The 25,924-nt window shown below is 34.8% G+C and overlaps 1 protein-coding gene across 1 annotated transcript in view; it reads left to right on the forward strand.

The window, feature by feature from the left end:
• Nucleotides 1-25,924, forward strand: part of pwn (pawn) — a 54,151-nt gene that overhangs the window by 9,161 nt on the left and 19,066 nt on the right. The window contains exon 2 of the mRNA XM_068765689.1: nt 13,640-13,837. Within this exon, the coding sequence (XP_068621790.1) occupies nt 13,756-13,837 (82 nt within the window). The 5' untranslated portion in view covers nt 13,640-13,755. The remainder of the gene's footprint in view (nt 1-13,639; nt 13,838-25,924) is intronic.

Here is a 25,924-nt window from a genome sequence, read left to right on the forward strand (position 1 = left end):
CATAGACCCCTAGGGGTCGATATAGACCACTTTGGGAATCACTGAAGTAGACAAACATACAGAGTTAATTTATTGTACATATTTTATTTTGGGACAACTTGTTGATCACAAGATACGATAAGAAAGCTCTACCGTCATCTCATCATATATATATTTATTTATTGCTATGAAAAAAATACTCTAAGACTTCAAATTTGATAAAAATTAGTATGAGATTCAGATACACTCTATTGAAATCCTGTATCTTAAATAGGCATACGGAAAAGGCTTTTTATTCAATAAACGAATAATAATAAATGACAAGAATCCTTGGCAGTGATGTCGCCTGATTGTTTTGATTTTATTTAGGCTATATCTGATAAAGTGTATATATATACATCTGTGTTAAACTTTATTTAAAATATGTGTTCCCGTGGAAGTTCTTTTTGTTTTTTCTCCACAACTATAACACCTTGCGAAGTAGAGTAGAGTCAAATATAAAATGTCAAAAGTTGAATAAATGAACTTTATCTTTTATCAAATAAGGCTGCGAGAATTTCAAAGTTTCTTGGATCAAATAAGAGTCACAAGAAACTTTGACGTGATTTTTTTTTAATATTTTCACAGATATCTGTTAGTGAAGATGTTAGAGGAATTCAGATTTGAATCAAGTCTCTACTGGCTTCGTCACGTTGTGAGAAAAATAGAAAACTTAAGAATCTTCGTGCGTAATTCTTTGGGAAATTTCTTCACTGTGACTCACATCAAAACCCAAATCATGAGTTGTTTCGATATATTGTTGTTGTTTTATAATGTTCGCTGAATGAAACAAAAATATCTACACCAATACCTCGCTTTGCGTTGTTTCGTTTTGCGTTTTTTTTCGAAATTGCGTCGCTGCTTTATTAGTACTAATTTTCACTATGCGTCGTTAGATTTTCGAGGTGGCGTTGTTTTGGGTTCGCGACTTTTATTTTTTTTTTTCTAAAAGATGGTAACACTTTTGTTTCTAATAGCGCCATGCCATCAAAACTCGGGGATTCCCTTTCTAACTAAAAATCAATGCAATTTTAATACTGTTTTATTTTCACTTTGTTTTGATAATTTTAGAATTCAGTTTCAATTACGTAGTGTGTTGTAATAGTATGTTGTGCTTTTTTTAAAAGAGAATAATAAATTTATGTAATATTTTTACGTGTTGTTTCTGGTTAAAAAAATGGCAAATATTATTCCAATTTATTTATTGGCATAGCTATATTATTTTTGTTTTTTAAATGTTTAATTTGTTCAATTTTCTTTTTAAAAAGTAGTATTTTCGTGACCCTGGAACCTATCTTGGATCTTTACATGGTTTGCTATAGAAAATCTTAATTCACTTTGCGGCGTTTTAATCTGTGTCGTGCTTTTTTGGAACGTAACCACGACGCAAAGTATGGTATTGGTGTCTGTGTGTATACACACAATCTCATATAGCATAGGTTTCTCACAAATATTGTAACGATGTCTGGTACTGCGCTGCGTGTATCCTGCGACATCCTTCATCCTTAACTATGTCGGATCCACGCCTCGTGTACCATATCCTGGTCGCCACTCAAGAATTTTTAGGCTCCAATGGGCACCGGCTGAACTAACTATGTGTCCCATCTGCCAGAGAAATTCTTAGACCTATGTCGACGATCTTGGTTCTTCTACGGATCTTCTTATTGTATATTACACTGTAATTGACCCCTTGAGCCTTATAAATGTTCTCTAAGCTCTTTAAAATTGGTAACCCCTTAAAGCATGGATGCACAGGATAATTAAAAACCTATAGTTCGCCGATAAAGTTATATCGCTGTGAAAACACGTTAGTATGTTACTTCACGCGATTCTGTTGTCTCGCGCCGGCGCGAGATTGTATACTTCGTACATACCGCAGCAGGTAAATTGTTTAAAACCACTGACTTAATATATCATTAAAACAATATACGTAGTCTTACAAAACATTAACCCTTAAATGCATGACTTTTATTTATACTTTAAAAATGTATCTTGCAGATAAGTACACTATAATGCGGGGAAAATGGAAGATATATATATATACATATATACACACATAAATAATAATTTATCCCTGTTTATTAAAAACCTTGTGTTGCAAATATACAACTCTTCATTTACTTTTAAGTGTGGTACTCGTTTTACGTTTAGATGGTATTTTGTAGTTTTTCATCATTATGCATTTAAGGGTTAATAGAGACAAGGCAGCTGTCGCGACGCATTGGTGCCGCAGCGGTTTCGCAACGATTACGCAGTCGTATCGCAATCTACCCGGATCTATGAATCACGCCTAATGTCTTTACACTACATAACAGATCCGCTTTGAACAATGACGTACGGGTTTAACAACTGGGTTATACGTTGCACAAACTGAAATAGTTACCTTCAACTAAATGCTTACAAAACTAAACATATTATTTAAAAAAAATTAAAACGTAATTAATCTTAAATCTCATATATACGTTTTTTTTTAAATGGCCCCCGCTATTGGGGGCCTCTCGTACCCCCCTATCTTTTGTGGTACAGGGACTTGACGGGCAAATTTAATTATTCACATAATTCTTTACTATTTACTTTCTCTTCTTTCATACTTCACATTGTCTTTCGGTCTATTCTCTAATGCCACAATTCTTCAGTCTTTCCCTTTTGCTCTGTATCACCTTTCATTCATTACTCTTTTCTTTTTACATTTTCATAATTACATTGTTATTTTATATCACATTTTTATTACTTAAATTCTATAGTTATTTTATATCACAGTACTGTAGATATATACGTATTTAAATAATTGAATTTCCTTCTACCCGCAATAAGCGTTTTGTTAATACTTTTATAGTGCTAACAGCCAAATAAATACATTTAAAAAACTTTTAAGTTAAACGGTTTTTTGATACCAATATTGTGGTGGTTGTGGAAAAATATGTACCTAGTCCGCCATATTGGAACGGCGTCCATCTTAAATTTTAAATTTTGACATAATCATCGTGTTTTACTAGTGTAGCCCTTTCATTTGATACCCATATTGAGGGGATTAAGGAAAAATATGTAATCCGCCATTTTGTATCGGCGGCCATCTTAGATTTATAATGTTATTGATTTTATTATATTGTATTGTCATCTAAATTAAATGTGTGTACCAAATTTCAGATCAATCTGACAACGGGAAGGTGCTTAAATTTCAATTTCTAATTTTGGCCCAAATAAACAAATTCTGTACGGGTCGTACTAAATAAAACCGTTTAAAAAACAACCTGTCGGTGTCATTATTTTCAGGCAATTACAACTTGAGAATCTTCAAGATAAGAGTATATAGCATCGCACACTATCGCTTAACATCAGGCGAGTGTTAAAAAAATTCAAATAATAGAACCAAAGATATAAACTGTGAAAATAACAAGTTAAAAGGAGATCGGATGACGGCTTACTTAATTCCATGTTAGGCCTTCCAAATATACCTATACTATACTATAATCGCCACGCTTTTTTTTTGAGGCCTCCGCTATTGGGACCTCTCCTTCCACCCCTATTTTGTTGGGAACAGGATTTTTTATTTCTTAACAAATTTTTCACATGAATTTTTTATTTTCGTCCTCGTCTTCCATAGTTCATAATATCTTTTTTTCTTCCTTCTATCATTCCATAATTCCATCTTCCTTTCTCAAGCATTCTATTCTTATCATCTACCCTCAAACACTTCAGTTGTATTTTCTATTGCAGTATCACAGCTTTAATTGGTTTATTTATTTTTCTCATGTACATCAATTTGTTTCACAGATTTTTACATTTTTTTATTTTAATTTCAATAAATCTATCTTAATAAGATTAAACATATAATAAGATTTACAATATTTTATGCTTAATTATGTTTTATTCCTATTAATTACGTATAGTGCAACTTTCCTAAAGAATTTGAGGACGGACTCTCTTGCAACCTTTTCCATTATAATGGAGGCGAGTGTGGCCTCCTCAATCTTTTTTCCTATCCGGCATTCGGTCTCGTACCGAAGTCCTCCAAATGCGGGACATTCTGCTACCAGGTGGATCTCGGTCTGATCCATGCCCGGTTCACAGAAGCACGAGGGGTCCTCCCTGAGCTTAAACCTATGAAGGTACTCAGAGAACCCCTGTAACCCCGTGAAGAGCTGGACCAAGACCGCGTCATAGGAGAGACCTCCTAGCCGTGAAAATCTAATGGTTGAAATGACCATATTTAAAATATCAGGATACAGTTAAATTTAAAAATATATGTTTTAGATTTATTCATCAGTAGCAAAGATCTATGTCTTACAGTAATAAGTAATTATATACATATAACTTTCTCTTTTTACCTAGTGGCACTGTGGTAGTGAAAGTAAGCAGTTTAGTTCGTACATTGTACGTTAGATGCTGTGATTTGTTTTAGCTTATAGCGGTTATAACAGCTGCTATTTTTTAATTTATTTTTACTGGAAAAGCAAAGATATATTTTTCTGGATTAGGATCTCGTTTTGTAGACGAATTAAATTAATCGACATGTATAGGCAGATTGGTAATTTGAATTGGCAGTGAGAAGGCTATATCTAGTGGCGATCACGAGTTTGTAGACACGACGTGGGCAGGCTCATGGTGGACCGACGACGCGAGAAGGCGCTGGTCATCATAGAGATCTTTGAGGGAGGGTCTATGTATTATAGTGGGCGTCCATCGGCTGAAAAGGAGTTGGCTATATGTAGGCTATATACAGCTTCTTGAGTGGAGACCACGGGTATATGCGCAGTGTAAGTTGCCCACAAGGTGGACAAAACACCTACGAGCTTAATGGACTATGTGGGAGGGCTATGTCTAGCAGTGAACGTGCTATGGCTGAATAGATGATGATGAATTAAGGAAATAGCAGGTCGGTAATAGCAACAGTTTAAACTGTTATTAGTGAGAAAGGGATTAATATATAGCTACTTCCGCTATACAGCAGTAATTGTGCAATGAAGTGTATTACACATATACACACACACACACACATATTTTATATACGTATATAAAATGTGTGTGTGTGTGTGCGCGCGTGTGTGTGTGCGTGCGCGCGCGCGCTTGTGCGTGTGTGTATGTGTGTGTATTTTTTAAAACGATTAAATACCGTCGTAGTTCTTTTCTTCTTAAGTTATGGATTTCCGAATATATTGTGACCGGTTGCAAATTTAGATCAGCTTAACTTGCTACTTAAGCTTGACATACCTTGAGGCGCTAGGCTCCATTTAAATGTATTTATGTTATCTACATATCAATACCTTCACGAAACACTTTGTACAGTGTTACGCAACACGTGGCGTCATTCTTAGGTAGCAGGTGTCAAACAAAGCGTATCGCAGACGTCAGTGGTACGGCGCACGGTATGTGGGGCAAGCCGTTATTCCGCCATAGCTTTTTATCTACACCCGTTTCTAACGCGTCGTGAAGATATCACCAGCTTAGTAGGTTACATCGCAGCGACGGTATATAGGGTTTTTAAATCTTATGCGATGTATGAATAAATGCCGTCTGGATCTACTGTGTGTTATCAAAGCAGAGGTCGTTTGAAAGTCACGTAGATTTAACCCTTAGTAGCCTGATTTATGAAAGTGATTTTAATATTACTGTGTTTGCTTGAGTGGCTAGATGAAGGGAAAAATAGCTAAAAAATCACAATATTTATTTTACATATTTATTTAGAAAAAATACGTACAGCCAACCTATAAAAAAAACTAGTAGTAATGTAAACATTCGGTTTAAAAGATTGGTATCGAAATTGAAATTCTAGGTTATTAAGGGATAAATCGAAGACTGCGTTATATGAGCTGCTTTTATATGTCACATTACGTCCACAAGTGGTCACTGTAAATCAGTATTTTTCCACTACGTCCCATATTCTTCTTTTCAGCCGATGGACTCCTACTCCAAGGCATAAGCTTAAGAAAATACGTGTTAAATATTTGACAATAAATAACTAAACAATAAATAATATTGCAAAATAAAATAGTAAGGAAACCTAGAATGTAGTGGTTGAGGATTGATGTTTGGCTAATGGAATGAAAGAGAAAGACTGGGAAAATTGTAGAATGAAAGAAACAGTACGACAGATAAGATGATATATGAAAGAGAAGAATGATAATAATAAAAAATATGAATAAATTACTAGAATTAAAAAGTCCCTGTCCCTCACGAGATAGGGGAACGAGAGGTCCCCAACAGCGAGGACCAATAAAAAAAAAGGCATAAGCTTTCACCAAACAACGCTATGATGATATTCCACTTAGAGGAAGACCGAACCACGTTGCGTCTATCGGCTCGTGGTTGCCATTTGGGAAACTTTCGGTCCGAATGGCCATCGGCCCGTTGCCATTTCAGACAAGCAATTCTTCGAGCTACGTGATCTAGGTCCTCTTACGGATGACCTGATTTCTGATTCGATCCCGCACCGAAACTACGAACACAGCCCTCTCCATTACTCTCTGGGTAACGAGTGTTAAGTGACTCCTCGACGTCTAGGATATGTATGTCATCACCGGCAACACATCTTAGCCAAGATCTGAGAGGAGTTAATTGTCTCGCTGATAAAGGAGGACGAAAAGACACTAATATTCCTCGAACATTGCAGGAAAAGTAATCATTAGAAATAAAAGTTAAAATTAAAAATAAGCTTAAAAAAAATTAACCGTGTATACAACAAAATGTTTAAAATAATATAAAGAAATGTAAAACTGTGCAATGAGGTGAGGAATGAATGATATCGAATGAAATTTAAAGGCAGAAGTAACTTGGAAAGAAAGATAAAGTACGAAAGATTATAAGAAGAACGCAAGAAGAGTAAGTAATGTGGAAAAAAATGATAAAATGAAATAAAACGACCCCGTCCTTCCCAAAGATACGAGAGGACCCAAATAGCGGAAGCCATATAAAATAAAAAAAAACACACCTTATCCTTTCTAAAATACATACGCCTCCCTGTATAACTTATCTTTTTACATTAAAACGAAAGGGTTAAACTCATGTCGACTCCTCGAACGAATTCGAAAGAGGTTATATAGGCATTGTGGCATATTTTTTTTTCATTTTTTAAATATTTTTATCTTAATTTGTATAAGTTTATATGTTACATTTAAGCTAATCCTGTATAGGCATGTTAATAATTAAATATGTAGAAATATTCAAGGTAGTTACATTTCGAAGATTCGCAGAATAACAATGTGGGCAAACATTGGGAACACGGGCCCGCGTTTGATCAACCCACCGTTATTGCACGCTTGGGCTGTCGCTTGAATTAACAATTATCTATTTGCTCATAACACACGGTTATAAAGACTATATTTGTAACGGATTGTAGCTTTCCGTACCGGCCAGTATACTTTTATGTCAATTCATTCTAGGGACGTTCGAAATTCGAATTCTAATTCGAACGCCTATTTGAATTTGGGCGCCATTATTACACTCATCTTTCTAGCCAACGTACCCGCTAATCGTATATAGGATTATTGTTTCTATCTTTCCCTCTCTTATATCTAAATATATATTTTAATTTGCAGCCGTCTCGCTACAGTTTCATGCCATTTGACCCCACCCACTGTCACTTCCAATTCAAAATGTATTGTTAAATTAGGCATATAATTGCGCTTTTAAATTGTCGATTATTAATAATGGAGTAATAAGTTATTACCAGCTCGTAATGATCTAAAAGTAGCCGGATTAACAATTGCAATTTTGAAATTAAATTTATAAATGTTTATTATCTACCGTGTAAATAAATCGAATACCAACGATACAATCTCCTTCAACTTATCATGATGGGAAAGGTCGCTGGTAAAAGGAAGGTTGGTAGGAGAAAGAAGTCGTGGCTTCGTAGCATTAGAGAGTGGATCGGAATCGCCAGCGCTGCTGAGCTATTACGCAGAACTAAAAATAAGGAAGAGAGCAGGAAGCTGATAGCCAACCTCCACTAGTTGGAGAGGCACTTCAAGAAGAAGATGAAGTAAATGAATCAACAAACAAAGCAAGAAGAGTAACTCATCAAGTTACGTAAGTGATTTTAGTTCTTCCGATTCAATCTCGCAACGAAATAAAGTTAATATTTAAATTGCTTCTTAAATATTAAGTTTCATGTTACGCAATGACTCGACATAAAGACATTCATGTCATTATTATGTATAAAACATAACGACGGTGAAATTAAAATTTCTCTTATTTTTAAAATTCGAAAAACCCGATTGTTGATACTAGATGCGAAGATGCAAATGCCTTACCGTTTTAACTTTCTATCGGTAGAGCGTATGTATGCAACATACTATTAGATTCTTTCCTAGAATGCATAACTTATGCTCGAGGTCGATGCACCCCGCTTTCTTCACACATGACGATGCGAAACTTGAAAATCTGTGGTTATTAGTAAAAGATGGTGCAAAACTAATGTCATAATGTGAACAGGCTTTATTTTTTTACAAACCGCGACAAATGTCACCGTGCTTTGACTAATACTATAAATATCTCCAATCGCCTGCCAAACGTATATATCTAATAGATTCAGGCGTTACCTTGCGGAAGTTCATCCTAACTAAGAAAGGAACTAATATATAGCTACTTCAGCTATGCAATTTTAAAAACCGCCTGTTCAGCTATGAATGCTGATCTTAAATATCTAATAGAATTGCGGAAGTTCATCCTGACTAAGAAAGGGACTAATATATAGCTACTTCCGCTATGCAATTTTATAAACTCGCCTGTTCTGCTATGCAATCTCATCTTAAATATCTAATAGAATTGCGGAAGTTCATCCTGACTAATAAAGGGACTAATATATAGCTACTTCTGCTATGCAATTTTATAAACTCGCCTGTTCTGCTATGCAATCTCATCTTAAATATCTAATAGATAGATCTTAAATATCTAATAGAATTGCGGAAGTTCATCCTGACTAAGAAAGGGACTAATATATAGCTACTTCCGCTATGCAATTTTATAAACTCGCCTGTTCTGCTATGCAATCTCATCTTAAATATCTAATAGAATTGCGGAAGTTCATCCTGACTAAGAAAGGGACTAATATATAGCTACTTCCGCTATGCAATTTTATAAACTCGCCTGTTCTGCTATGCAATCTCATCTTAAATATCTAATAGATAGATCTTAAATATCTAATAGAATTGCGGAAGTTCATCCTGACTAAGAAAGGGACTAATATATAGCTACTTCCGCTATGCAATTTTATAAACTCGCCTGTTCTGCTATGCAATCTCATCTTAAATATCTAATAGAATTGCGGAAGTTCATCCTGACTAAGAAAGGGACTAATATATAGCTACTTCCGCTATGCAATTTTATAAACTCGCCTGTTCTGCTATGCAATCTCATCTTAAATATCTAATAGAATTGCGGAAGTTCATCCTGACTAAGAAAGGGACTAATATATAGCTACTTCCGCTATGCAATTTTATAAACTCGCCTGTTCTGCTATGCAATCTCATCTTAAATATCTAATAGATAGATCTTAAATATCTAATAGAATTGCGGAAGTTCATCCTGACTAAGAAAGGGACTAATATATAGCTACTTCCGCTATGCAATTTTATAAACTCGCCTGTTCTGCTATGCAATCTCATCTTAAATATCTAATAGAATTGCGGAAGTTCATCCTGACTAAGAAAGGGACTAATATATAGCTACTTCCGCTATGCAATTTTATAAACTCGCCTGTTCTGCTATGCAATCTCATCTTAAATATCTAATAGATAGATCTTAAATATCTAATAGAATTGCGGAAGTTCATCCTGACTAAGAAAGGGACTAATATATAGCTACTTCCGTTATGCAATTTTATAAACTCGCCTGTTCTGCTATGCAATCTCATCTTAAATATCTAATAGAATTGCGGAAGTTCATCCTGACTAAGAAAGGGACTAATATATAGCTACTTCCGCTATGCAATTTTATAAACTCGCCTGTTCTGCTATGCAATCTCATCTTAAATATCTAATAGATAGATCTTAAATATCTAATAGAATTGCGGAAGTTCATCCTGACTAAGAAAGGGACTAATATATAGCTACTTCCGCTATGCAATTTTATAAACTCGCCTGTTCTGCTATGCAATCTCATCTTAAATATCTAATAGAATTGCGGAAGTTCATCCTGACTAAGAAAGGGACTAATATATAGCTACTTCCGCTATGCAATTTTATAAACTCGCCTGTTCTGCTATGCAATCTCATCTTAAATATCTAATAGATAGATCTTAAATATCTAATAGAATTGCGGAAGTTCATCCTGACTAAGAAAGGGACTAATATATAGCTACTTCTGCTATGCAATTTTATAAACTCGCCTGTTCTGCTATGCAATCTCATCTTAAATATCTAATAGATAGATCTTAAATATCTAATAGAATTGCGGAAGTTCATCCTGACTAAGAAAGGGACTAATATATAGCTACTTCTGCTATGCATTAAGTATTGCATAGCGGAAGTAGCTATATATATGTCCCTTTCTCAGTTAAGCGTATATCTCCTACATATCTTTGGGGGTACTATATCTTCCTGTAGGCTTATATAGTTTGAAGCGACCAAGGATTATTAATATTTATGATGTCTGTATCTAGGTCTGTATGTAGGTAAAATTATTTTTATTTTTATAAAGCCTTTTGCAATTTTTATGCGGTCAATAATAATCGCACAAAAACAGTTTTGTGTTCATTTGAAAGTGTGTTAAATGTATTCGATGTACGTTATGGGTCATAGAATGACCTAACCGCTGGTTCTATTTCAGTATAAGAATGTGCGTTCTCCACGGACTTATTTGGTCACGCCAAACGCATTCCCGATACGGAGAGACACTGTTATGTGTTTATTATTCAATAAAGCCGGTCCGAATGTGTGGCAGTGTGATAGACGTACAGTTTCACGGCGCGTAACATTTGCAATTTGCTGTGTGTTATCGTGACATATCGTATGATTAATAACATCCTGTACATTAATACCCCGCTTTACCCCCGAAATTCGCGTATAACGAGGTTTATGATTAAACATAATCCAAAAATATTACAAAAAATACAAATCATTTTAACCAATCACTTTAATTCTAGGAACACTTTATACAATACATACTCTTATTTTTTACGGAAAAATACATCTATTGCCTTTTGGATTACGTTTTGTTTACGTTCTTGTAAAATACGTTCATAACATCCAACACTGTTTTTAATTGTTTGACAGATGGTCAAGACACCATAGAGAAGTTGATGACTACATTATATTTATACGCACTCTTTCGCGTAATTCGAGGCATTTGAGCGAGAAATTTACAATTCGCGTTATAGTGAAACCGCGTATAACGGGGTCGCGTAAAGCGGGGTATTACTGTATTTCGAGTTAATAATGCAGTTAATTATCCGGAATAACATTTTCAAATTAAGAACTAAATTGGTGTCTAAAGTCGTAAGGCAAATGTTTTCTTTAATGTATTATTTGAAACGATATTTCCAATTTGTTGCAAGAAGCGTTCAAGCGAAGCGGTCAGGAGAGGCCTGTATCCCCCCCAATCGCCGAGTATTCCTCGTTTTGCATAACTTACACTACACCTCATTCACTACACTATACACCTACACGGGTATAGTCTCTATGCGTGTGTAAGTCTTATTTGTAACTGGGGTACGATCACCCAGCGTAAATTTTTAGTCCCCGGACCTCCTAAAACTTATGTTCGATGAAGGTGTATAAAGCCTACATTGACATAACTTCAAACACATCAAATGCAATTATACAGTGTTTAGAAAGCATCTTAATAATTCACTGTTTAACAAACAGCCTTAAAAATTGCGTGCCGAAGGAAATATTTTCAAATTAAGAACTCTTTTGCTATCTAAAGTCGTAAGGTGTTTCTTCTTACGTACGTTTACTTTTCTCTCCAATATTTTTTTATTTGATGCGGTCAGATCTTTCTGCAATGTTGTATAAAGTAAATTTTTAATGTCGTGTCACATATAAAGTAACACATAACTGAATCATTATTTATGCGATAACTTTAAATGTATTTTTAATTTATGTGTACTGCTGGTGTACGTAAATAAATAATGATTTAATAATAATATAGAAATGGTCTGAATTATATGAAAATTAAAATATTCTTTATCCGAATAAGCTGTTTAACACTTTCAAATCTTCAATCAACATAAAATGTCAGTATTGTTGTCTCTACAGAAAGCAACCACCGACTCGGAAGGAAGTTCTGTTGCGAAAAGCCAAGGAACTTAACAGTTGCTCCTTACAAATACAGTTTTATAAGAAGTCGGAAACTATGATTTTCTGAGTGAGCTCCAAACAAATGTGTTTCCATGCATTAACATCAGTATAGTATTCTTGGATAGAATAAAATGCATTTTATTCAAAATATTTTTTTAAGTGTTTAAAATAATAATTAATTGATTATCGAATGAGACTAAAATTAACAAACTAAAGGAACATACAACCTATTTTTAATCCTAAATAAGAGCTTTCAGGATTTTAAATGATAATAAAGCTTGGAAATGAGTTTTATTTTTCAACTTTTATATTAGTAAAAGTAATATAAAAATCGACCGAAATTGTTATGATGTATTTTCAAATCACTACGTGGTAGTGACGTTTATGGAATATAGTATTCTGCTAAATACTATATAATGAAAATAAGATAGATGTTGACTAGTACAGAGTTATATAGATCTACAATAAAATAGAACAGAGAGATATTTCCAATACGGGTCGTGTGTCTTCAACACACATCAAGAAGTGACGTCGAATATTTGAACGTTCAACATAAATACGAGAAAGTCGCTACACGTTGATGTCTTTTGTATTGGGAATGTATTAAAAAGAATAAAACTTTTTATATTAAAAACATTTTATTATTTAAAGTTAAATGAGATGATAATGAGAAGGCTTCAAAGAACTTATTACGTCTTATTTATTAAATATGGATAGGAAATATAGCACATATGACGTATGGCCGCTGAAATTTTAAGATTTTAGAGTCCACGTATCGGCAAACTTAGTGAAAGACCAATATTTAGCTACTTCCGCACATGCAGTGGTTCCGCATCTTCAGGAGTTTCTCACCTCTCAGGAGAACTCCTGAAGATGCCCCGTGGAGGGGTGAAACACGTGTTGAGTGATTTGGCGGTGGCGGTTGTGTGATTCGCATTGTTTGCCGCATACGCATTTATCAGCGTGCTGGCGGGCGGTGCATTTCATTGCACGACTACCACTGCATGTGCGGAAGTGGCTAAATATTGGTCCTTTTCTTACTTAGGATGGACTTCCGCGAAGTAACGCCTGATTCCATTAAATATTAGTGAAAGACGTCTACCTACAAGAGAAGCCTCCAAAACTGGAACCATAAAAAAAACTTCCTATGCAGGTAGTTTACCTATGTGAGCAGAGGAAGTCCAACTTAAATGATGGTAATGGTGATAATACCGTTTCTATCAAATTGTGTGGGTCAAATCACATGTAGAAAGTATTTGCAACGTTTTATAATATTTAATAAATTGATAAAAACTTATAACAACACAAAAAATAAATACGTTGTATTATTATAGCAAATAAACTAAATTAAATACAGAATTAAATAAACATTTCTATTGTTACAGATATCAAATAACCGATGTAATCATAAAGTTGCGGATACAGTCGCTGCGTCACACTGTGAGTGATGTGTTAGCACGGATGGACCGCAGTGAACTGTCAAGTTTCCCGCCAAAACAATATGGCCGCTAGAGGAAGATGGCGGACGCGCGGCAATCGCATTACCGCGGTGCTGTTTGCTATTTTAATACAAGTCGTCAACGGTGGGTACTTTTATTATTTATATTTAGAATTATTTCATATCATTCTTGTATAAATGAAATATTCTCAAATATACAAATACATATATACAAATATACATGTGTATGTATATATATATATATACATATACATACATACATGTGTATATATATATATATATATATATATATATATGTATACATATTCTTCAAGTTCTTCATTTCAAGTTCTCAGATGATCTAAGCAACTTATCACGTGAGTCGTGTAAGAAAAGAAATCTAGATTTAAGGTAGGTGGGAGTAAACGGGTTAGACAAAATACTATAGATTTATAAATTAGTTTATATTTAAATACTAATATATTTTATGTCCTCATAACCGTGATAAAATTATTAAATGTTTCTAGTATCGAAAAAACGCATCCTTTTTTTATATAATTCTTCTCCAGAATGCCTTCACGTATCTTATAAAGTAACATACCTAAGCTTTGAAGAATTAACGAACGCAGCCTTAGTTACGACGACCAAAACGAATAATGGGTTGTTATTGGTGATAAGGCTGGTGGTACACTAAGTAAATTGTTATATTTTTTAATATCATATTTAGCAAAAATATAATTTTAAATTTGATTATTTATAATGTAATATATAGAATAAGCTTTGATCAATATGTCAAAAGATATAGTCGCAAACTATTTGGAAACTATGATATTCAGTTTCAGCCCATAGACGCCCACTGCAAGGCTTTGGCTTTGACCAAAAGATATCTATGGACATATACCATAATTGCCACGCTTGGCAGAAGGGTTGACGATCGCAGTGTAGAATTATAAAAGACAGAGGACGCTGCTGTCCATCATCTGGAAATTGTCTGCGCACAGTGGTAATCTTACATAATTAATGCACAGTGTGAATTTATATAAGATTTTACCTTGGGAATAGAATGAAAATAATTGGGGGATATTGTGTACGAAATATGTTAAAAAAATTGCTATGTAAATAAAGATCCTGTCCATCCATGATAAAGATTGAACGAGAGGTTCCATAAACGAGGTCATTAAAAGAACCGAGAATCGAATCTGTGACCTATCGCATACTCCTCTGCCACTGGATTCTCACTAAGACTGATATTACTATGATTTTTTTGTATCTTTACAGTCTATTAATATAGGACAGCAGTTAATTACTATTACATATGTAACTTCGTAGCGTTCCTTGTATCTACAATGCGGGTGTCGGAACCATCGCGTTATAGGAAGAGTGGCCGCGTAAAATGTTCGAAGCTGACGACTTACATACTACGTTTAAGACCTTCTTGCAATTGGTATTTAACTACAGAACAAACTTATCCCTCTTTCAAAATAAATTTTAATAAATCTTATACATGACTTGTTTTAATTAGCAGGTTCATAGAGAGCTTTCTACACATACAATTTCATTATCATATCAGCTCATAGACGCTCACTACAAGGTATAGCCCTTCGTCAAAGAACGATACCGTGAAATTTGTAAAAAAAAAATTATTTTAATTTTTGTAATACTCTCGGTGTGTCACTCGCCTTACATGCGCATAGCACTCACGGGTTATTTAGAGAGCTGTAAAGTAAGACGATTTCAAGGACATGAGGTCAAAATCCCCAGCCTCAAGGCGGCCGCCAAAAAACATCTATTACGTTTCTGATAGCCTTTTTTTTTACAAAAAACACTGTGAAAAACATTCTGTAACACTATACGTAGTTATGTTTTTGTAGAAAAGTTTTTCCTATGTTAAAAAATATCACGCAAATACTTTTCTAGTTCCTGTTTAACATTTTTTGCTTTATAAAGCAACCAGTATGTACAGGGTGATTGGTTACAGATATAAAAGCTTTGGGATGAATGTATGGCTCTATTTCTGTGGTACACCATATTCAAAAATAGATATTTTCAGAAGTAATAAAAATGATTAAATAGTACAATTAATTATTGTTTATTAACTGTTCCTTCCATATGGATGCGAGACGTCGAAGGTCACCAAAGATATCTCGCGTCGGCTCCAAGTCTTCGTTAACAAATGTCTTCGACGTATTTTTGGTATAAACAGGCCTGAAGAAGTCTCCAACGTAGATCTAAAATAACGTAGTTGTAAAATAAAAAAAATGTAAAATAAACAGAAATAAAATAAATAAAATGTTAATATGTAATGAGAGAGGAATGAAAGGTCATAGAGCGAAAGAGAACGAAAGAAGAAATGTGGAATGACTACCGAATGGAAAATCATAAAATGCCTAAATGAAGAGAGAGAGAAAATAAAAAAGGTTGTGAAAAATTAAATATGTGTAAAAAAAGTCCCTGTTCCACACCAGATAGAGGGTACGAGAGGCTCCCAATAGCGGGTGCCTTTTAAAAAATCCTTTTTTGAGCTATACATTCATGCCTATAAAACTTTTACACCTGTAACCAATCGTCCTGTATACAAGTCCAAACGTCTGTAAAAAGCACCTTCGATGCTCCTAACAAACGTTGAGTTCCTGGCCGCTGTCTCGTTCTACCACGTTCATCGTCAGATTTTGGACAAGGTTCTGGTCCAGATGTTCACAGGACATGGGATATTCTCCGAGTATCTTCATAGGTTTAAACTCAAGGAGAGTCCATCGTGCTCCTATGACCTGGAAGTGGAAAAGACCATGATGTACATTGTCACCGGCTGTCCCGTATTTGGCGCGAAACGAACAGATTGCCAATTAAGGTTGCAATTAGTCAAGAAGAAGGATGGCAGGTATATCTGGAGTGCTGTAGGAAGATAATAGGAGTTGTATTAAAAAGGATTAAGATGTAAGAGAAATAAATATTGTGAAAAAATTAGGAAAAAGTGAAATAAAGATTGTGATATCGAGCAGTGGTATCTCTATATAAATAATGCACAAAGAAGGGTCTATATAAGACTGTATCCCGGGTTGAACTCGCGATCTGTGATCTCTTTTTTTTTAAATGGCCCCCGCTATTGGGGGCCTCTCGTACCCCTAACTTTTTGGGATCAGGGACTTTATTGTTCAATTTTTTTTTCAGTCTTTTCTTTATTTATCACTCTCTTTCACGCGTCACAATATCTTTCATTCTTTACTTTTGTCCTGCACAATATCTTTCGTTTTGCTCTTTTATACCTCCTTTCTTTCCTCGCCTTTCTTCCATCATCTTCATACTCTAAGGTGGCTAGGTACATTTTATTTATTTTTATTCTTTAATTTTATCTTACATTTATTTTATCTTTATTTACACATTTATTTTACTTTCTTAATTCTTTATTACACATTTCATTTTCTATTTCTTATTATTAGTTCACAATTTATTTTGTGCAGAGTTTATTAAGTAACTTATTCTATACAGTTTTATTTCTTTCAACCGTATCACTCGCCACCCCACAAGCGAAAGATAGGAATGATGGACGAAGGTTGTCGTCGCCCATCATAACGGCGATGCTCTCTATGTCTATCTTTAGCTTTGTTTGATCTATGATCTCAAATCTCAGTCTACTATATTAAGAAATAAATATGAATTGGATTGAATTCACTACATACGCGGCGAATTGCGTTATAATTAACATATATCTGTCTCGCTCTATAATTGCGTCGGTACCCTTCTCGCTTCTCCGAAGGCAGCGTCACTTTCACCACCAATCACGAAGGCTTTCATTTTTTTTTCTTCTCCAACCGAATCGCAAGTTACGTGGCCTCACTGCGAGCGCTAACAATGCACCAAACTGATTTCATCTACGTAATTACTAAATATATTTGCATTGAAATGGAAAAAAAACCTTAGTCGATGTAATTCAGTTCTACTGGTATCGAATAATAAACTAAAATTCAATTTAGAGTTTAAGTTGAAATGGGTTTTTTTAAAGATTGAAGTAGTTAATTTTTTTTTCTAAATTTATTTGTCTGTCTAATTGTGTATGTTATATAGACATATATCTATATATGTCGTCGTATCAGCCCATAGACGACTGCAAACATAAGCCTCCCTTATCTATGGGAATATATACCATAATCGCCACTCATAGCATACGGTTTAGCGATCGTAGTACAATGTTATTTTTTATTTGGGGACCTTTCGTACAACCTCTGGTTTTTTTGGGCTCACTGAGAGTTTTTTATTAATTATATATTCAAATTTGTTATTTTATTACCTCAATCTTCTTATGTTCTTCCAATTATCTCTTAATCATTCTTCTTTTATCTGTCACAATATCTTCTATTCTTATATTCCTTTCCCTTTCGTTCCTACACCGTTTTTCTTGAATTGCTATCTTAGTTTTCAATTTATATATTTAGTGATATAGCCTTTTTTACATTCTATACTTTATTTTTATTGTTTTAAGTGTGTTGTTTGAGTTGTGTATTTTTTTTAAATGTAGTATTATTAATAAATGCGAAATAAGTTTGAGTTATATACGATTGTATATTGGGAATTGAATCCGTTGCTTTCGATCGCAAGTCTGTCCTCTCGTATCGCGTTTGGAGCCCCCGTGGGTAAAGTTGAAGGAATCCATGACAGGAGAAACCAACCAGGTTCTAGTTCCTATCAATTTACTTAGATGGTGCAAGCATTTTTGAGTAAATAATAGAAAAAATACACAAAAGTATGTTAATTTGTAAAAGGTACGAGCAAATTACTAGCCGCTGTAAATTAAAAAAAAAAAAAAAACAAAAATTTTCATAATTTTCACAGTATTGCCAATACTAATATAAAAAAGTATAATTTTTTGTATCTAAACATAAGGACTAACCCCATTTAACGGGTTATGCACTATTTGTGACAGACCCTGTATGTGCGGAAGTTACCAAGAAGCGAGAAAGCGCTTGTGTGGTTTATTGTCAAGAAACAGCAAGCGCTTGTTGTATGTGTATCACAATTGCGCGATATAGAAAAGGAAATTCATTCAGAATGTTCAGATAAACACCAACGCTGCAAATTATAATTGTTACTCTCTATTTAAATTCATTTTCAATAAATATTTCAAGTTTATTCGATATTTTTTTTAAAAGATGACAAAAATATAGTACCCGGCCATAAATATTGCACATCGACCTTTGGACAGAGACAATCGGGTAATTTCGGCTTCGTAGAGCACTATCTCTGTCCCACACATGTGACGTTTTGTCAGTCGTATTTCGTGCGACAGAGATAACGCTCTACGAAGTCGAAATAATCCGATTGTCTCTTTTTATATGTCGATGTGCAATCTTTATCGCCTGGTGCTGTAAAACCTTTTATTTTATTTTTGTATTTGCCTATTGTAAAATATACTATTTATTACAAAAGGAGCTGTGTGATGTACTTGCCTATATAAACAGTTAGTTGTCTGCAGTGCTATAAATGTGCTGGGCTTTTTCTTCATGAAATCTGAACAGCGATCGCGTTGTTTGGGACTCAAACTTATAAGATACGGTAGTAGCGTGGGTCTTGCATGACAGTTCATTGATGTTACCACTAACAGTTACAAGCAGGTTTAGGCGCGGCTAAATTCCGCTATTTGAAACCTTCCGTTATATCCCACGGACACTATCACACGAGTTTATATAAAATTCTAAATTCAAAAATATATATAAGTACGCATTTTACACGCACTTTTAAATCTTCAATTATTTTAACATAACTTCAATTATTTTAACATAGAAACTCGACTGTTGGTATTTTTAAATTTAATTAAAAAATAAATTTGTACATTGTAACATCAACACCTTTGACACAACAAATGCTATAATAAAATCTATTAATTTATTATGAATGGAAGATCTAAGATATCTTAATGAGCTATGTTATATACATCGCGGTGAATATTTACAATAAACTATATAATTTCTAATGTAAATTAAAAATTAATAATTTTATTTTTTCTAAAATCACACAAGAACACTTTCACGACAATATAGCAGATCGGTCGTAGAAATGTAAATATTTTAGCATAATTTTTTATGAGGTTATTGACATTTGAAAAACGAAATATCCACCAAGATAAACGCAGTTATAAATCGCATTATATATTAATGAATTAATATATATCATTAGACTTTGTTTCATTAAAATTTGGATTATTTAGATAGGCAGCATAGACAACACCAGCACAAGATTACAATATTAGGGGGATCGGAAAGTAATGTCGTTCCTTTCGACATATTTTACAGAAAAACCAATTGATTTGTTACCGCTCCGGTATTGATTTTGTATTCTAGATAGTAAAAGGTTAATAACGAAGGTGAATGTATTGTTGATTAGAAACAAAAACTTGTTAATAATGATGATTTAAACTATTACTTCTGAATATTCTTAACCATTAATACTGAATATTCTAAACTATTACTACTGAAATATTCTATTCTATAACTACTGAATATTCGATGATTCAGAAATGAATTCTGTTATTGTATGTGTGAATATTTCGTGTTATGTCGGTAGTTCCTGTTCGACAACAGATATTGTCGTTGCTTTGGATTTATCTACGAAATCCAAACACCAAAGTCCTTTCCATGGCTCATTGAACCACCATGAGTCCCGAAATGGGAGACTTAATAATCACTCAGGGATTTTTGACGAGAAGTATTCTATTTAAACATATATAAATAAAGAAAATATTCTGACACCTGTGAGTCTCGAAGTGGGTTAGATTGTACAAACAACTCTGTACCAAGTGACCGCAAACATTGCATTCTGGGCACGTTCTCTGCGTAAACTGGTCAACGCACAGTATCTGGGCCATCGAGCCCCGGTTACTCGTTCTACTAAAGAAAGGGCCGCACTTGGATCTTAAAAAAACAATGTGATGGTAAAGGAGAAATTGTCAGATGATTTTTAAATCTAGAAAGTCACAATATAGGGACGTTTATATAAGTATTGTGATGTAGTAAATTATGGTACACTAAAATAATACGTAACAATATACTGACAGAACAAACGAACAAGCAAAACTGCATCACAACACAAACTGTCAATAGAAAAAGTAAGAAAATGAAATAAAGAGGTTCTATATGCTCCAGTCAGTCGCCAACAGCTGTAATAAGATCAAAATTTAACAAGGAATGTACATGAAAGAAATAAGGTGATATGTGAAAGATCAAATTGTGAAGAATGAAAGGGAAAAAAGAAATTAAAACATAAATACAGAAATAAAAACGTGGGCCATGAAAAAGAAGAATAGTGTGGTGTGTGTCTATCACGTTGGAGGAAAAGATGCCAGGTACCACCCTCAGGGTTTACTACCGTATCAGGTTTAATTTAATTTACATAATTTCAGTAAATAGTCGAGATAATTTTATAAATGCAATACGTACAGCTTTGTTCCTCTATTATAGATAGTTAAGTGCGAAAAACTGGAGTAATTAATCTTTGTTGCAGTTTAAATAAAACTTGTGAACATAACAGACAGTTAAAAAGTTACTTCATTTGTTATTTATTGGATTTGACGCTGTTTGTGTAACTCTGGAACTTCTCAGAATAAGGGTCGATCAAATGGAGTTAATCTTGAACAAGTGCCGGATCCCTGGCTAATTATAGATAGGCAGGGTACGGTGAACATTTTGGACACAGGCCACTTCAAACCGGTACTACATGAGCTATTGAGAGCTATCTCCAACTATGGAGGTCCTATGTCTAGTGGTGATGTTAATACCGTAGTTTTAGCTGGTCTTGTGATTCCTCGACTAAGGGTATAGTTGGATTTATCCATGCCTTATATTTCGAGCAATCAAGCGCTACTGAAGTCTGAAGATCAGAAAATACTCCCAAAGAAAGGTGGTCCCCTACCACAAATGAAGGCTTTGGAGCCACGGGTAGGGATTTTAGCTAGCTAGCGTGGACAACTTATACCCTGGGATGATCTTTACATTATAACATTGAATTTAAAAGGATTTTTTGTTTGACACACCATAAAAAATTTTATATCGTTATTATGACACTGTTTTTAATCGGTCTTATTGAAAATCTACGAGGTGATCTATGTCCAGATATAGACGTTCTGTAGCTTTAATGACATCTTTTAATATATTGACATCTCTCGTTCCTACCTGACAGTCAGTAACGTTACAACTCGTTTAAAGTGTTTTTTGATTTATTCTTTTATTTCACTTTCTTCTTTCATCCTTCACATTCAACTCGTCTTCCGTACATTATCTTTATTCCTTCATCTTTATTCCTAGACCACAGTATATTACATCATCGCAGTGTGCTTGCTGAAACGATGCTGTTATGCTTTTGAGCTGAAATGTGTGACAAACACTAGTACAAGTACAATCAAGGTCATGGGAAGTCATGGGAAGAAGAAGAAGGAGTGGGAGGATGCCAGCAGCGTAAGAACGGTCCAAACCAAGTTAATAAAAGAAAGCCTCGTAACATTTTGTTCGTATGCTTACATAACTTGTTTGTTAAAACGGAAATGTCATTAATAAAAAACAAACATTAACTCAAATGTTTCAACTTACTTTATATGGGCGAAAGTCGTTTGGACATCGCAATGAAGTTTTCACATCCGAAACATCGCGCGCGGTTATGTAATATTATTTAACATTGATATATATATTTCATTAAAACATACTATATTTGTGAAACGCTTCATTAAAGGAGCTATCTTCGAGCTGAATTTGGTAAAACTAAGATATCTATAATACCTAAAAAAGATTGTCTAAATATGTGTTTTTTTATTTTCGGATATGTTGGGTAAACATAAGAAAGTTTCGTATAGCTAGCCAGTACGTTCACAATATTTTGTTTTTAAAATTTCTTGCGCGTTCGAATTGAATTTCGAACGTGGATTTGAATTCGGGCATCTCCAGTAATGCAACCGTCGTCATTGCATTTTGGTTTATTTATCTCTTTTTTTGGTCCTGTTTTTTGGGGCCTTTAATAGTCACCGTTGGATACACAAGGATTTGAATTTCGAACGTTGATTTAAATTCGGAAATCGCCAGTAATGCAACCATCGTCATTGCATTTTGGCTTTTTTATCTTTTTTTTTTTGGTCCTGTTTTTGGGGGCCTTTCGTAGTCACCTTTGGGTACACAAGGATTATTTTTAAGAACTTTATCTCACAGATTTTGCTGTTTGCGTTCTCATCCTATATCCTTTTTTACAGCTGAATGAAATATCATATTTAAAAATTCGAATTACTATATATATAATAATTTAATTATTGTTTACTGTCTGTTCTATTCCCATAGAATTTCATAATGAATACTTTATACTGTAAAACCGTAAAAAAAAGTATCTGTCCTTCAATATACAGGGTACGAAAGGCAACGAAAACGGGCCATAGAAATAGTCTGTACTTGTGTATATATATGTCGTTAGATGGTTTGTCAAATTGTCTTACAATGATTTCTCTTCTATTAATGTGTTCAAGTAGAAACCATCTTCCGATATGCGACGCCGATGCGTGACGGAGTCGAGATGTAAGTGTACATCAGGCCACACAGGTCGCGCAACCACGTCGCAGTTTGTCCCACATTGACGTCGCTACTTGTGGGCGACGGTGTACACTGTTCGATTTCTTATCTAGTATTATTTGGTGCTTTGTTGATTGTAATAATGGTTCGCTTATAAAAACGAATAGTATGAAATATTTTAAATTATCTGATGATGTTATATTACTGTGATCAAAAAGTAAAATTAATTTGTTTATAAAATGTTAATTCTTTACTTATTCTTCCAAATCAATTTCCGATGAAACGTAGTTTTGTCAACGCTTTTTTTCAGTCTTTGAAACAGTCTGAAGTCTTTCTCCGGTATAGCCTTCAAGATCTTCTTCGATTCGATTTTTATCTCCAAAATTGTGTTAAATCGGCGTCCCCGCATTGGCCTTTTGTGTTTTGCTGAATAGCAAGAAACCGGACGGAGCCAAAGCAAAAAATTCGCGAAGAACCAATGCAGTATGACATCGACCAATCGAGACTTGTCGCGTTTCCATAAAACATCGTTCAAAATGGTTTCGGCTGAGCCAAATATTACAACCTTTGACAAATAGACTATTAGCAAATGTTATAGACAGGCCTACCAACCTAGGAACAAAATTACCTGATACAATAACATAACCACGCTACGCCATGAAATCTATTTCCTCCTTCGTTGTCGCTTATCATGAAGTTCCGAGACGATAGATGAAAAACTGCCGACCTTCATCAAGACTCCTCCTTATATACTAGCTACCAGATCATTTCTAGACGTTTCACCGGGAGAGGAATTTATCATATCTCATCGCTTATCAGCTAGAGCAGAGTTCCCCAAACTCAAACTTTTTTGTGTCGTAGACCCCTTGCCATATTTTTCCGTGCTGGGTAGACCCCCTACTTACCTGATATTGATTTCCTGTCAATTTCTTACTGTATTAAAGTTTAGTGTTAAAAACTTAAAGTAAAAACTCATTAATTTATACATTTATCAATTTAATTTAAATTAAAACTACTCAAAATAAAATTTTGTATCTGTTATGTAAAATATACATAACATTAAATAAACATAAAATAAACTATAAATAAAAGCAATAATTTTTTTACTTAATAGGTACTTTTATAAATAATGTAAATGTTTTGATATTATAAGATAGTGTGATGTAAGTAAATAGGTACTATCAGTGTATGTGTTGAGATCCACTATCGTGGACCCCCATTTTCATTTCATGGACCCCCAAATTTTTTTCGCTGACGTAGACCCCTTGCAGGTTGTCATAGACCCCTAAGGGTCGATATAGACCACTTTGGGAATCACTGAGCTAGAGTGAAACATGCAATAAAGCGAGCGACGTACGCCAAAGCACATTCTTTTTGATATTGTACCGTCAGCCCCGATCGGCTCGATCGTAAATTTCGTCCTTTGTCTCCGGCGATCCCCTTTGTGTCAAATATTCAGGCGATTGTCACAACATTTTTATAAGTAATTAGATAATATATGTAGTATACTTTTCTATCTCAAAATTAGTAACCTATCTTCTGGTCGCTGAGTATCTCAGCATCATTCCGAGTTGACTAATGGAATAAATTTATGTTCATTTGTTAGTGAATATGTGTTTTTTTGTACACGTGAACTACCCTTTATAAGTATTTTTATCTTTTCCTTACTATGGTTGTCTGTAAGAGATTGCTTTGTGTGATAAGACCGCCCATTGTACTTTTCTGTATATTATTGTAAAACTTATTAAATGTATCTTATCGTGTACAATAAAGAATATTAAATAAAATGAACTTTAAATCGGCCGATTTAAAGTTTATTCTTACACAAAATAGATGTGTAAAGAAAGCGTTCTATCTAGAGTTTTCTATTACAAAAGCCTGCATAACGCACTATAATGCATTTCAACTCATAATGATGCACAAAACTGAGTCATTATGACGCGGAGTGCAGTGAAAGTGTGACCACGTCGGCGGCCCGCTGGTGACCGTCCCATTGTTTCCGTTAGTCGTTTATGTCACAAGTCGCTTGCGTCATCGACGATGACTTCTCGGAACGAGTGATAATTTGCAAGCCTCTCTTTCAGCTGTGAAGTGCCTGTTACTTTAAAACTATGTTTTATACCCGGAATGTCCCTCTTTTTTTTTTTTTGGTTCCGGTGGGGGAAATCTTCCGGTGTTCAAGATGGCCCTCCTCTGGGTGAAGGACAGGGGTATGTGGGATTGCTATCCACTTACCCCCCCCCCCCTCCCGTCATCGTTGGTCGCCCTCTGCGCTATACGGGGGACTGTGGTATCTCCCGGTCAGGGATCGCCACGCGGTTTTCCCTCGCGCCGTGCTATTTTTCAATAGCCCGTCCCGGAGTATGCGAAGTATGCGTGAATACGCTACCCCCGAAGTGTCCCTCTAGGGTAACCATACTTTGAGAAAGTTGGACGGGCGCATATCAGTTGCATGAAGTTATTCGCACGTAGTAAAGAGCTCTACCCGAGTAGAGCTGTGTAGTGTGCATGATGTGTGTATGCGGCTTGGATCCGCCGCTTGGATCACAAGCAAGCCTAGGATGGATCCGGATCCAACTACCCACGCGGTTCGCGGATAAAGCGCGGGCGGCTGCTCCTTTAAAAATGAGTGTTGATTTATTTATACGCTTCCTACACTATGTATGTCGGCGAATTTAGTGAATTTAGAACGCTACACG

The sequence above is a fragment of the Battus philenor genome, unplaced genomic scaffold (assembly GCF_028537555.1).
Source record: "Battus philenor isolate CCGP_79_NKW_IND1 unplaced genomic scaffold, ilBatPhil1.0.hap1 SCAF_20, whole genome shotgun sequence".
In the NCBI taxonomy this organism is placed as follows: domain Eukaryota; kingdom Metazoa; phylum Arthropoda; class Insecta; order Lepidoptera; family Papilionidae; genus Battus; species Battus philenor.